We start from the raw sequence: 12,500 nt of genomic DNA, 5'->3' as shown, positions 1-12,500 counted from the left end.
CAGTTCTGATGACACCCATAAAACACACGTTACATCTGACCTCAGTCTGCATGTCATTTACTGGACGTTTGTGGATTTTGCATTAATGATTCTAAGTCACAGAAACGTATCAGCTTTTGTAAAATGAATAAATACATAGAAACGGCTTCAGCTGTAAAACGACAGCTGCTTCTGTATTTGGTTTCCATCTGTGTTTACAAACAGCTTGTGAGAGTTACATTTACATTTTTTAAAAGGTATAAAACTGTCTTATTTCTGTGACTTGAACTGGATCATCATTGCAACAGATTCACATATTAAATTGCTGATAACATGAGAACTGTGTGTTTACACCTCACTGCATGACGTGTGCAGCTGTGACAGATGTGAAGCGCGAGCAGCTTGACATCGTCTCTGGTTTGCTGATTTAGTTCTGTTTGGAAATAAAAATAATTTCAAGTCCAAAACGCAGCTTTATTAAAATGCGTAACCTGTCTCACCTGAGAACTCAGAACTCACAGGTGAGTCTTACTGGAAATAAAACCATCACTCAGAATGGTTTTATTCTCCTGATCCACTGGATGCTTCGACATCTATCTGGGTATCGAGACTGCTGTCGTGTGCTTCATCTTAACTTGAGGGATTATTGTAGAATAATCTGAATTCAAACTCATATCGCTCACATAAATCAACTGTTAGAAATAAAGAAATAAAAACGCTGAATGAGATGAGAAACCTCAGTTTATCAAGGTCATTGGATGTACAGTATTTCTTGTGTTTTTCTTTTCAGTGACGGGAATGTTGTGAATGAAAGTTTCTTCTTTATATTGAAACTTCACACCGAAGATGACAAAGCTCTGTTCTGACTCTGGTGTTTTGCTGATCCGCATCGTATGAACAGCTAAGCTCAGTTGCATCTTGAGAGATAAGATACCTGTAGCATATCGCCGACGCTGTCAGAGGCTGCGTCAGGGAAAGGAGTAACAGCCAGAATTCACACAAGGTTTCATGGGTTTGGGAATAACGATGATTGTTTGAGGGAGACAATAAAAACTTCCTGCCTTGGTGGGACAATAAAGTTCTTTTGTGTTGAGACGCGGCTTGATAACAGTGGCACATGAAAGAAAGCGCAGACCTCCGCCAAGGCCAAACTGTACAAAGTCATAGACCTCAACACCATAAATATCAGAGTTTTATTAGTTTTTTTTTTTACATCAAGATCTAAACATTATTTCCTAAGAAAGTGTTGAAAAATGGCCGATCTTGCAATGTTATGGAAGGTGATTAAAAAATTCCTGGATCGGTCTCTTTCACTAGATCAGCACCAAAATGTAATGGATTCATCACTGACCCAGGTCCCATCACTTCACCAGGTTTGGTGCTAATTGGTTGAGTACTGTTTGTGTAATCCTGCTGAAAAACAAACAAACAAACAGACACACAGGTGAAAACATAACTCCCTCTGCGGAGTTAATGAGATGAAATGAGACTGAACCATCATGAGCTGTAAAACCAAAACAGTGGGATAAAAGCGGCCGTGAAGAATCGGTTTTCAGCGGGAGGTGATGTCGCCCTCAGTTAACCTTTTTCATGGTGTCAGAGCTTTAGTCCGTCCTCTGCAGGCGGGCAGGCTTCATGGGGGGTTAGAAGGGCACCGAGCTAATGCGACCTGATGGGACCTGATGGGACCACAGAGGGGGAGACCTTAGTTAGGAAAAGCTTACCCCAGCTCAGCTCTGCTTAGTCTGAACCAGGATCCATGGTTATTTACCCCCATGATACATGACAGTTTCATTAGTTCCCCAGGCAACCAGGAACCAACCAGGACTAGAGCTGAAGTGAATCATTGATTGATTGATTGATTGACAGTAATTTTTTTTCAGTAAAAATGCCAAAAATTCACAAGTACCAGCGTCTAAATGTGAATATTTGCTACTTTTCATGAAGCAATTTGAACAGGTTTCAAGTAACGAACTTTATCTGACATTTAATGAAAGTTACTGTCAGACCTATTGATCATGAAGACAGCTGGTGGTTGCAGTCTTACAGGACTAGAAGCAATTTAATGAACAAAATATAAACAAAAGAAATTCAGGTCTTGAATCCTTCTCTTCTCTCCATCATGAATGCTTCCTCCCACTTTTGTGACACGTTTAATTTGACATGTCTGACGGTGGAGCTGACTTCCTTCCTCTTCCCTCCAGGCGAGGAGCTGCTGAAGCTGGGCGAGGAGGACGAGCAGGGCTGGTGTAAAGGACAGCTGAGCAGCGGCCAGGTCGGCCTCTACCCCGCCAACTACGTCCAGCTCATCACATCCTGATGCCCCGCCCTCTCCAGTCATGCAGCCAATGGTACAACTACACTCAAGATGCCAGGACCAATCAAAAGCTGTTAGTGCTGACATGTAGACACGCCCCGCCCCCCCCAGTCAGTTTTTGGTTACTGACTCTAAAACTCGTCACTGAGTTTGTTTTTGTTGTTTGTTTTTTTCTGTTGTTTGTTGTTGTGAAAGGCCGCTCGCTCAGCCCGAGGTCAACGACGTTCCTGTTTGAAAGAAGCTTCACAGGCAAAGAGAAAGGCCTGTGACCATGACCATGAACAGACAGTAGACTGTAGAAAGACATGGACGCACGTTCTGTGACGTCACGCATCAGTTTCTGCTCGCTGCCATTATTTTTGAGTTACTAAAGTCAGGAAAAAAAAGGACGGTGGAATGAGCAAGGAGCAACCACAACGTCAAGTGAATCAAACACACCCACAAAACATGCTTCTTTTTAAAGAAATACTTCAACACTTTGGGAAATACACATACTCACTTTCTTTTTGAGTTAGATGAGAAAACCAGCACCGCTGATATCTCTCACGAGGCTGAAGACTAGCCGGGCTTAAACCCGCCTCTATAGCTCAGAGTTTGTTTTGAGGTTCTGGTGGATGGAGTTTGTCATCCTTGGACAGGGCCAGGCTAACTGTTTCCCCTTGTTTCCAGTCTTTGTGCTAAGCTAAGCTAACTAGCTGCTGGCTGCAGTGTTGATCTAAGTCAGTAAGTGTATTTCCCAAAATGTTGGACTGTTTTTTAAGCCTTAGTATTCTCATCTTTAAGAGAAGTAAAGTGAACGTCTCGTGGGGAAAGAAGTTGGGACTCTTCCGGTAGATGTCAAAGCGGCTTTCCCTTTGAGTTTTCTTGGATCTAGTCGGAGGCCGTTAGAGGAAATGCGGCTAGAGGCTCCTCGTCATCGTCGTCTCCATGACGACAATCGACGAGATGAAAAGTCTGAGGCTGAATCCAAATGTCCACCTCCCGGACTCACGGACCTGAGCCCTCGCAGACTTCAGTCGTACGCACCGTGACGTGTTCACCGTCATCACGTCAAGTCTGCGAGGCCTCAAACCTGTTTCACTCGTTGCTGTGGAAACATCCAAAGCAACTACAGTCGTTCACACAGTGTGTCATCACGCTGCAGGGCTTCTGTTGGCTTCCATCACTAAAGGACGACAATAATACAAATTGTGTTGATTACCTCTGTTTAGAAAAAGTCATGTCCATATTTCAGTTAGTTGTGGGTAATTCAGTCAGTGAGGTCTGTACCTCATCCAGAGAAAGTCTCCTCGAGGCCTCTTGTGGACCGGATCGGTTGTGGCCCTCCACGTCCGCAAAGTCTGTGGGTCTGCAGGTGCGGTGACACCTGGACATCTGGATTCAGCCCGTCAGTGCCTTAGTCAATGAGGCCAGAAACGTGCGGCGCCGCCCTGCTGTATAAACTGAGGAATTACAGCCGTCTGCTGGGTGATGACCTGCTGATGACCTCCAGTCTGACCCCAGTAGACACCTGCTGATCTGCTGTTACCTGGACGTTTAAAGAGTTTGAACGTTGTGCAGGCAGCAGCTGATCGCGCCTCCTCTCAGTCATTTAGCTTGGTAACGGTTTATTTTGGTTATTCTGTAGATTTTTTAGGTGTTACACTGAATTCACATTCTCTCCTTTGTTGATTATTTCTTAATGTGGTAGCTGTATATTAATATTAAGTCAACTGATTTTCAATATGGATGGATCATTTTTTTTAAGAATAGCATTTTTACAGTCAACTGAATGACTTTCTAATTTATTTTCCTTTTTAATTTAGCGATCGTTCTTCATTTGAACTAGACTCACTAAAGCAGGCAGAGTTAACTGACTGTTAGATTAGTCATCTAACTTGTGGAAGGTGGTTTGTTGCTAGTTTGTTTTGCTGTGCAGGGATCACAAAGCACACGCGCCTCAAATGTCTAAAATAAGTGACGATATTTTGTCCGGTTTTTGGGTTTTGCATGTTACAGTTTGTGATGTGTGTGGTGCGTGTGTGAGGGAGCGTCCTCTGCTCTGCTGGTTGAGTGTCGCTAAAGCTAACCCCATGTAGATGTCCAATAAGAGATATAATAGAGAAATTAACGCCGCTGCTCCTTTTGATCTTTGCTTTTTCTCTCCAAAATCATGTACAGTTCATAAAGTGGGAAGCAATAATAAAGAGCTTTCTACAGCTGGAAGTTTTACAGGCTTTCTTTTGTTCTCATCTTGCTTTTATTCAGTAGTAATTAATATAGTGTCCTGCATACTTTTCAGGTAAGTACATCATAACGTTGGGAAGTGGGAAGACGTATTCATGCACCTGTGGCTCTGGTTCATTTTTCCCACAGACAATGTTACATTACTGACGGTTGGAGCTCTTCTGCAGCTCAGACAATCTCACAGTTGAATCATTAGTAGAAAAGATTAACAACTCCTCTAGAAAATGTCTTTTTTTTTAAATAAAAAGCAGAAGTTACAAGCTTGGGTGCATAAAAACAGTTAGATACAAATCCCGAGCTGCTTTCTGACGAGAAGCAACACAGTCACAAGCTTAAAATGCTGTTTTGTGAATTGTTAACGGCAGGTGGAAGCTTAAGATGTGCTGAGAAAAGTGACCTCAAATCGATTCACCCAAAATAATTCTGACTAAGACAAAAATTCACCTAAAGCTTGTTATAGAGCAAATAAATTCAGTGTATTAGACGGTTCTGTTGATCGTGGTGTGGGCTGGTTCCTGATCAATCATGTTCTGCCGATTTCCAACCATTGTTAGAAATAACGGCTAAAAGAAATACAGCAGATACAGTTTAATGAAGGGCTGTTGTACTGGATTGCCTCAGGTTGCACCTGAAACTCTATATACAATTTCCGTTACCTCGCACTGTGTCTAATCTGTTTTCTACTTCTTCCAGTTGCATTGTTGTTTCTGACCAAAATGTTCCCACACTAAAGTACAGGATATCATATCCAGTATTAAAATGGACTCAGGTTGAGGCAGAAATCTGAAAATCTGCAGACATTTTTATTAAATTGACAAATTTTATCTGTACAGCAAAATCAAATCTCACAATGATAATTCTGTTACATCTTCATATTACATGGCATAATCCCAAAAGAAACAAAAACAAAGAAAAACAAACTGCACACCGATAAAGTTTGTACACAGAGACTTCGTACAAAACTGGTTATGAGAGCTGTCTTTATTTCCTGTTAAATCGCTCTGATTCAACATCAGCAGACGCACACACAGAAACATGGAGATCGTTTAGAAAAGCTCCAAGCAGCGAGCGGTTGGTTTCTATCGGTCAGTCGATCGGCTCGGCCTTCGGGTAGGAAATTTCTTTTCACAGGCAAAATCCTTTGACGGTGTGTCTCCACGTTATTTGCAACTTGAGCTTCATTAACTTTTGTAAATAAACAGAAAACAGTGTGTATATGCTGCACACTTGATCTTACTCTGTCTTTAATCACACACATTAATGTGCATCAAAAAGCTGCAAAAGGTTTGTTAAAAGAAAATTAGCGTAAATATTTTCACTAATTGATGAATGTGATGAATGAGGCTCGTCGTCCAATCAGCTGATGTCAGTGGACAAAGGCAACAAGCTGCTTTTCTTAAATGGGACTACATCCGTTTAGTAAAGATTTAAAACAGGATTTAAGGGACACTAAAAGTATTTTACCCGATTGACGTGACCCAGTTCTAAGGTTTTCTACTGTCAATTACACATGATGTCAGTTTATTAATTAACTAAGCTGAAACTTTTAGCTTAGCTTAGCACGAAGACTGGAAACGGGTAGCGGCTAGCACAGGTGTGTCACCTCTGAAGCTCAATAATTAACATGTTATATCTGATTTGTTTAAGTCGTACAAACACAGAAATGTAAAAGTGAGTATTTGTGGTTTTAAAGGAGTTACATCAAGGAGCGGGGTCAGAAACTTTTAAATGTGGGGGGGGGGCAGTTTTATAGAAGAGGGGCTCATTTGAAAAATATGTTGACTCAGATTTAAAACCCTGGTTCTTGGCTATAATAAACTGTACATTGTTACGTACATTGTTCATTCTGTGTAATACCTGAATAGCAAATAAATAAACAATTTTCAATACTCTAATATCAAAAATATATCAAATCATGTAAATAAGTAGCTTCTGTTTGTAACTCCAAATATCCCACAGCCACGGACAGATTATGAGACATTGGGCCTCTGGATACAGATGTTTTAAATGACTCCCACCTCCTACAGATGAGGAACATCTGCACTGCAAGAGACACAAAACGACGACTGTGGTTGTTCTGTGTCTCTGTAGTCATTCTGGTTTTCTATGAGGTCATTTAACGTCTCTTCGTGGTTATAGTGGGTCTTCGTAGTTGTTTTGTGTCTCCCTGTGGTCGTTTATGTTGATATGTGGTTGCTTTGTGTCTCTTTGTAGTTGTTTTAGGTCTGTGGTTTCTTTTGCACCTCTTTGTAGTCATATTGGGTTTTTTGTAGTTTTTCTGTGTCTCTTTGTGGTCGGTTTGTTGCTATGCAGCTGTTTTGTGTCTGTCATTGCTTTTTCGCCTCTTTGTCGCCGTATTGTCTCTCTGTAGTTGTTTTGTGTCTCTGTAGTTGTTTTGTCTCTGTAGTTGTTTTGTGTCTCTGTAGTTGTTTTGTCTCTCTGTAGTTGTTTTGTCTCTCTGTAGTTGTTTTGTGTCTCTGTAGTTGTGTCTCTTTGTGGTTGGTTTGTGTGTCTTTTTAGTCGAACTGTGTAGAACTGGGTCCAAAGGGCTGCAGAGTAATCGTCAATAAATAAGGCATAGAAATAATAAAAAAAAATGTTTTTAAAAAGTGCAATGATTTTAATTAGCATTTTAAATGAAGTTTTAAAAAAAAAAAAAAAAAAAAAAAACGTGCACACAACATTCCTGAAAACAGAGACCAGCTTGGACCAGTTTCAGTCAATGGGGGGTTTTCAGTAGCGGGTGACGAGTCGTACCTGGTGAGCTGGACACGGTCCCTGTACAGGAGTGAAGAGGACGGGACATCATGATTGATGAGAAGATGTTTCAAAGCAACAAGAACATCTCGGAGTTCAACCCCCAAAGTTTCCCACAAGACTTCAGGTTGCACCGTGTGCGATTCAGGCTTGCCACAGTCCCTTAGAAAGACCATTTCCTGTTGCTCTACATGCTCCAGTCTCCATTAAATACCACAAAAAAGCATTAGGACCTAATGGGTGGAAAGCAACTCTAACGTCAGAAGCAGCCCTCAGTCACATCATGAACAGCGCTTATTTAGAAACTTAAAAGATGCCGGACGACTTCATGTCCGACCCCCAGACGGAAACCTTGGGACAAGCAGATTTTCTGGGAGGGAAATATTATCACCAAGGAAAAGAACGGTCCAATCAGATGGTCAGTTGCTCTGTTGACGTGTGGAGATGCCCAAATGGAGATTAAAGATTTTCATGAGACTCGGGGGAAACGTTTTGCATTTGATGCAAATTTCAGCAGCAGCCAAAGAGTTTTAAACCGAGGAGGAGGTCCAGATGTGGGCACTGGTGTTGGCACTGTGCAGGTTGGCTGGTTACAGACTGGGCATCTGAGAGGGGAGGAGGGGGAGGAGGGGAGGAGGGGGGGTACAGGAAGGTGCGAGGAGTCAGTCTTTCCTGAAGCGTCGGAGCAATCGTCCTCTACCGGTCCTTCAGTTCTCTCGTCACCCGCTTGGTGATCCGACCGCACAGCAGCCCCACCAGGAAGAGGACGCACACGCTCAGTGCGATCATGAACAGGATGTAGTTCTTGGAGGGCGACGTCATCACCTGCACCGCCAGGTCTGAGAAGCCCTCTGCCGGCGCCACCTACAGGCCGGAGGGAGAGGTTAACATCATGCACAGATGAGGGATAAACAGAGCACCTTCCTCTAAACTCTGGTGGAGCAGGAAATCCACGTGCTACGTTTTTTTCTTCAGGGATTTCAACTCCAACTGGATGGAAACCCCCCTCTAGCTGCTCTAACGCTCTGTGGGAACCGGGACAAGGTGAAAATGCCTCCTGCTGGTGTTTACCTTTGCGGCGTAGCTCCACATGTCGATGCGGTCCTGAAGCCTTTTCTTACATTCAGGCTGCAGACGAACTCTCTTGTCCTGTAACGCCTCCATCAGACACGACATCTCTGCAAGAGAGGGAGGAACAAATGAAGACGTTCAAACACACTGAGGAGAATCTCGCTGGACGACATTTAAACCCCCAAACCAACAAAATAATTAAATAAAGATTCTAGAACTACTGAATAGTGGTCGATAGTCACAGGTTACAGAGTTGTCTCTCACTCTAACACATGTCAATATCTGGCATGTGTTTCTAAAACTGATGCATCTTTATGAGCCTGGAAAAACGTTCTGTACAAATTCAACAAACACGCACGTCGTCCTCTGCCGGGCGTGATGGCAGCACAGTGGTGTTTGAGGTCCAGAGCGCAGGCTGTGTGAAGGACCGGGTCCACGAAGATGTCCGCCTTACTCTCCTTCAGCATGTTCAGGACTTCCTGCACAGAAGAAGAACAAACATGGTTTGAGTCGAATGCAGTTGTTGTTTTTGTCTGGGGTAGATTTGGTGGAGAAACTTTTATTTCTTTCTTTCTATTTGAGTGTTATTAAAGCAGAACTGTCTCTTGAATTTGTTTGTGAGTGTGTTTTCCGTTTGTTGACGATTGTTTTTTTTCCTACTGTCCAGAAACACCTGAACACATCAGCAAGTAGATGCATTATCACATTAATACGAGGCAAATTTCTATAAAATTTAAAGACTGCATGTCGCTAACTAACAGACCTGGAACCATCAGTCTGCTTTAGGAACTTTGACCATCAAGACTTTAGTCCTTTTTGAGATTTTGAGAGATTTTCAAAAATAATATCTGCAGCTCGAGCTCAAATCTTTTCCATCCAACCACATTCTCTCTGAGGATTTTCAGTAAATATCAAGAAATAAATCACATTCCACGACACTTTCTGTACTTTTCTTTCTACCTTTTTACAGGCCTCCTGTTTGATTTTCAGCAGGTTGACTTTCAGACACTCCTCCACCTGACCGGTCTGCTCCTGAGCTGCCGCCTCCTCCACGCACAACCTGGAGATCTGCAGATGAAATAATGACAGCGAGGAACTTTTTCCATCAGTTTGACGTATCACATATAATGAGGCATTTGATACACCGGCCGTCAGGGTTTAGAAAAGCAACCGCAATCAGTCTCCAGGGGCGACCAATAAAAGTACAGAAACATTAACATACATAAATAAAAATATGAAATAAGTGCAAATAAAATAATGATCAAGAATCCGACCCGACTGAAGTGGATCAATAATAAAAAGTGGAGAAAAACTGAACTGAACAATCTCCATCCAGCTAAACATCATTTCACCATGAAGTTCATATTTTCTGAATGGTGAAGTGGATTTCTTTAAGACTAAAAATATCCACAAACACTTCAACCCAGTTTTGTTTGGAACAGGAATAATGGAGCTTCCACCTGCAGACAATCAACCCTTTATCCACAGATGCAGCTGTAAGTACAAAGTGTTTTTCATCAACAGAAGAAGAAGAACGGATAGAGGGAGTCCTCAGGTCTGGAAAACTGAAGCTGAACAAAGTGTAAAGCAGTGGACGGGTTTGTGCGTTCACCTCGTCTGAGCAGTGCATCTGCAGCTGCGGGTCCAGTCTGTAGTCCAGCGCCGACTCCTGCAGAATCACTCGGATCTGGTCTTCACAGTCTGGAGACAACCTCTGCACCGAACCCAGACACCGAACACTCAGTTTAACACATCAATAACCATTTTTCACTTCTTTAAAAAGTGTCAAGACACAAATTTAGGAATGTGAAAAAGTGCCAACATGACTTTATAGGACCGCAAGTAATAAATATTTTAATTAAAATTTTATCCCATTTTATTGTGCATACATTTTATTGTCCTTTCAACATTTCATCCTTTTATTTGCAGATTTGTAAGTTTTACTGTCGTCTCCCCCAGAGGTTTTATGACGCTGGTTGTGATGTGGTTGTGGTCTAACCTGGTCAGCATATTTGAGTTTGAGGCAGGCGATGACCTGACCCTCCAGCTCGCTGTCCTCGCTCGCCTTGTTCAGGATGGACTGGCAGAACTTCGGGATGTCGGCTCGACAAGCCTTCCTCAGCACCGGGTTCAACCTGTAGTCTGTAGGAGGAGGAGGAGGAAGAGGAGGAGGAGGAGGAGGAGGAGGAGGACGGATGTGTGTCAGTGAGCTAAATGTGGATTCTGGTTCGGCTCATCCAGGTGTGTGTGTGTGTGTGTGTGTGTGTGTGTGTGTGTGTTTCTACCTGTGTTCTGTGTGATCTGTCTCTTGGTGATCATCTGTTTACACTTGGGATCCATCAGCTCGCTGTTTTTGTTCTGCTTCAGACACTGGAGAACGTTTCGGGCGTCGGCCTCGGTGCAGAACCGCTGCAGGAGAGAAAACCAAACACCTGAGAGGCGACCTGGGAACACAACAACATCACTACAACGAGGACACAGGCACAAACTTTCGCCAGATGATCTCAACCACTTTATTTGGAGAGTGCAGCCAACCCGCCCCGCCTGGAGCAGCCACTGCAGTAAAATGCTACTTACACACCGATGCCTCCATATTATCAATCAATATATAATAATGCGTCAGTCGAGGCCCAATTTTCTGTAGAACCAGAACTTTTACTTTTGATACTTTGATTCTGTCCTGCATTCATCTGCATTTTTACTAACCTGTTTGTTCCCGACCTGTCTGACCTTCTACGTGCTCAAGTTTCTTCCTGATACGCCAAAATCATGTTTTGTGAGGTCACCACGACTTTGACCTTTGACCACCAAAATCTAATCAGTTCATCCTTGAGTTCTAGTACATGTCTGTACACGATTTGAAGAAGTTCTGTCAAGGCGTCGCTGAGATGTCGTGTCCAGGAGAATGGGACGGACGTGCAACCCAAAACAATATGCCAGTATTATAATGAATCCAGTATTTTATCATATATTTACTATGTTGTCAAATTTAAAATGTTCCTCCTTCCTCCTCCTCCTCCTCCTCCTCCTCACCTTGATCATCTGCTTGCAGACTCTCATCAGCTGGTAGTCGAGCTCGGGGTCGCTCATCTCCACCTCCTGCAGTCTGAAGATCCGCTGGTGACACCTCTGACTGAGCTGCTTCTTCTGCTCCTTCAGACACTCGATCATCTGAGGAGGTGCAGCGAGGGAGGAGAGGGGGAGGAGAGGAGGGGGGACGAGCAAAATAGGAGGATGAGAGAGGTGAGGCAGGAGGACCAGAAAAAAGAGGGAAAAGAGGAGAGGAAAAGGAGGAGGTGGGGTAGAAAGAGAGGGCAGAGGAAGGAAAGAAAGGGAAAAGAGGAGAGGAGGGAGAAGGAGAAAGTATCTGAGATAATGTCGGCTCTGATGTTTCTAACTTGTAGAGTGTTGTTTCTAAAGTTTCTAAAGTTTCTTACCTGAGCGTTACCGAAGTTGACGTTGGGACAAAGTCGACTGATGTCAGATTTACAGGGATCATACAGCTCCGGTTCCAAGCGGATATCCTCCGACTGAGAGCGGAGAGCGGGAGGAAGGTTCATCTTACAACACAGTCTCATGGTGTCACGTCACACAGGCCGTTTACAGACGTGTTCAACACATTAACACACCTTTTAAAAAGTGTCACTGTCACAATGGACAAAGGATTTTAATGATGTAAAGCATTTTTTTATCTGTGAAAGGTGATAAATAAATAAATAATAATAAATAATAAATAAGTGTTAAACAATAAGGCTTACATGAATAAAATGTGTTATAATTAAATTAAAATATGTGTTATAAATGTTAATAAATACATTTATAACACATATTTTTGTCAGTACAGCTGTGTACGAATAAAATCCATTATAGAGCTGGATAAAACAACTATCCCAAAAACATCCCTGTATAAACACCTGTAGTAGGAGAGGTAAGGGTGTGTGTGTGTGTGTGTGTGTGTGTGCGTGTGTGTGTGCGTGTGTGTGTGTGTGTGTGTTTTACCATCTCCAGCTCTTCCACCCGCAGCTGTTTACGACATTTCAGAGAGACCCGCTGCTCCCTGGCGTCCTGCAGCGTGTCGTTCCTCACTGTGGTGCTCAGACAGATGACGACGTCCACCCTGTGAATTATTACTTACATCAGACCCACTGGA

At 43.0% G+C, this 12,500-nt stretch overlaps 2 protein-coding genes across 5 annotated transcripts in view; one reads left to right on the top strand and one right to left on the bottom strand.

Annotated features, from left to right (window-relative positions):
• Window positions 1–4,497, top strand: part of pacsin3 (protein kinase C and casein kinase substrate in neurons 3) — a 32,798-nt gene extending 28,301 nt beyond the window's left edge. For all 3 annotated transcript variants that reach the window (XM_023405846.2, XM_023405847.2, XM_023405845.2), the window contains one exon: window positions 2,184–4,497. In XM_023405846.2, the coding sequence (XP_023261614.1) occupies window positions 2,184–2,299 (116 nt within the window). In that variant the 3' untranslated portion in view covers window positions 2,300–4,497. The remainder of the gene's footprint in view (window positions 1–2,183) is intronic.
• A 795-nt stretch (window positions 4,498–5,292) lies between these two features.
• Window positions 5,293–12,500, bottom strand: part of LOC111654722 (Golgi apparatus protein 1-like) — a 24,483-nt gene continuing 17,275 nt past the window's right edge. For both annotated transcript variants that reach the window (XM_087173861.1, XM_023405849.2), the window contains 10 exons: window positions 12,350–12,467; window positions 11,788–11,880; window positions 11,384–11,521; window positions 10,636–10,759; window positions 10,350–10,492; window positions 9,963–10,064; window positions 9,311–9,418; window positions 8,709–8,829; window positions 8,351–8,457; window positions 5,293–8,143 (listed from right to left, as the gene is read on the bottom strand). In XM_087173861.1, the coding sequence (XP_087029987.1) occupies window positions 7,976–8,143; window positions 8,351–8,457; window positions 8,709–8,829; window positions 9,311–9,418; window positions 9,963–10,064; window positions 10,350–10,492; window positions 10,636–10,759; window positions 11,384–11,521; window positions 11,788–11,880; window positions 12,350–12,467 (1,222 nt within the window). In that variant the 3' untranslated portion in view covers window positions 5,293–7,975. The remainder of the gene's footprint in view (window positions 8,144–8,350; window positions 8,458–8,708; window positions 8,830–9,310; window positions 9,419–9,962; window positions 10,065–10,349; window positions 10,493–10,635; window positions 10,760–11,383; window positions 11,522–11,787; window positions 11,881–12,349; window positions 12,468–12,500) is intronic.

Source organism: Seriola lalandi, unplaced genomic scaffold (genome assembly GCF_002814215.2).
Source record: "Seriola lalandi dorsalis isolate HSWRI2012SDOR001 ecotype SW California unplaced genomic scaffold, Sedor1 jcf7180002054286, whole genome shotgun sequence".
In the NCBI taxonomy this organism is placed as follows: Eukaryota; Metazoa; Chordata; class Actinopteri; order Carangiformes; family Carangidae; genus Seriola; species Seriola lalandi.
The sequence above is the reverse complement of the archived record's forward strand: the minus strand, read 5'-3'. Positions and strand labels throughout refer to the sequence as shown.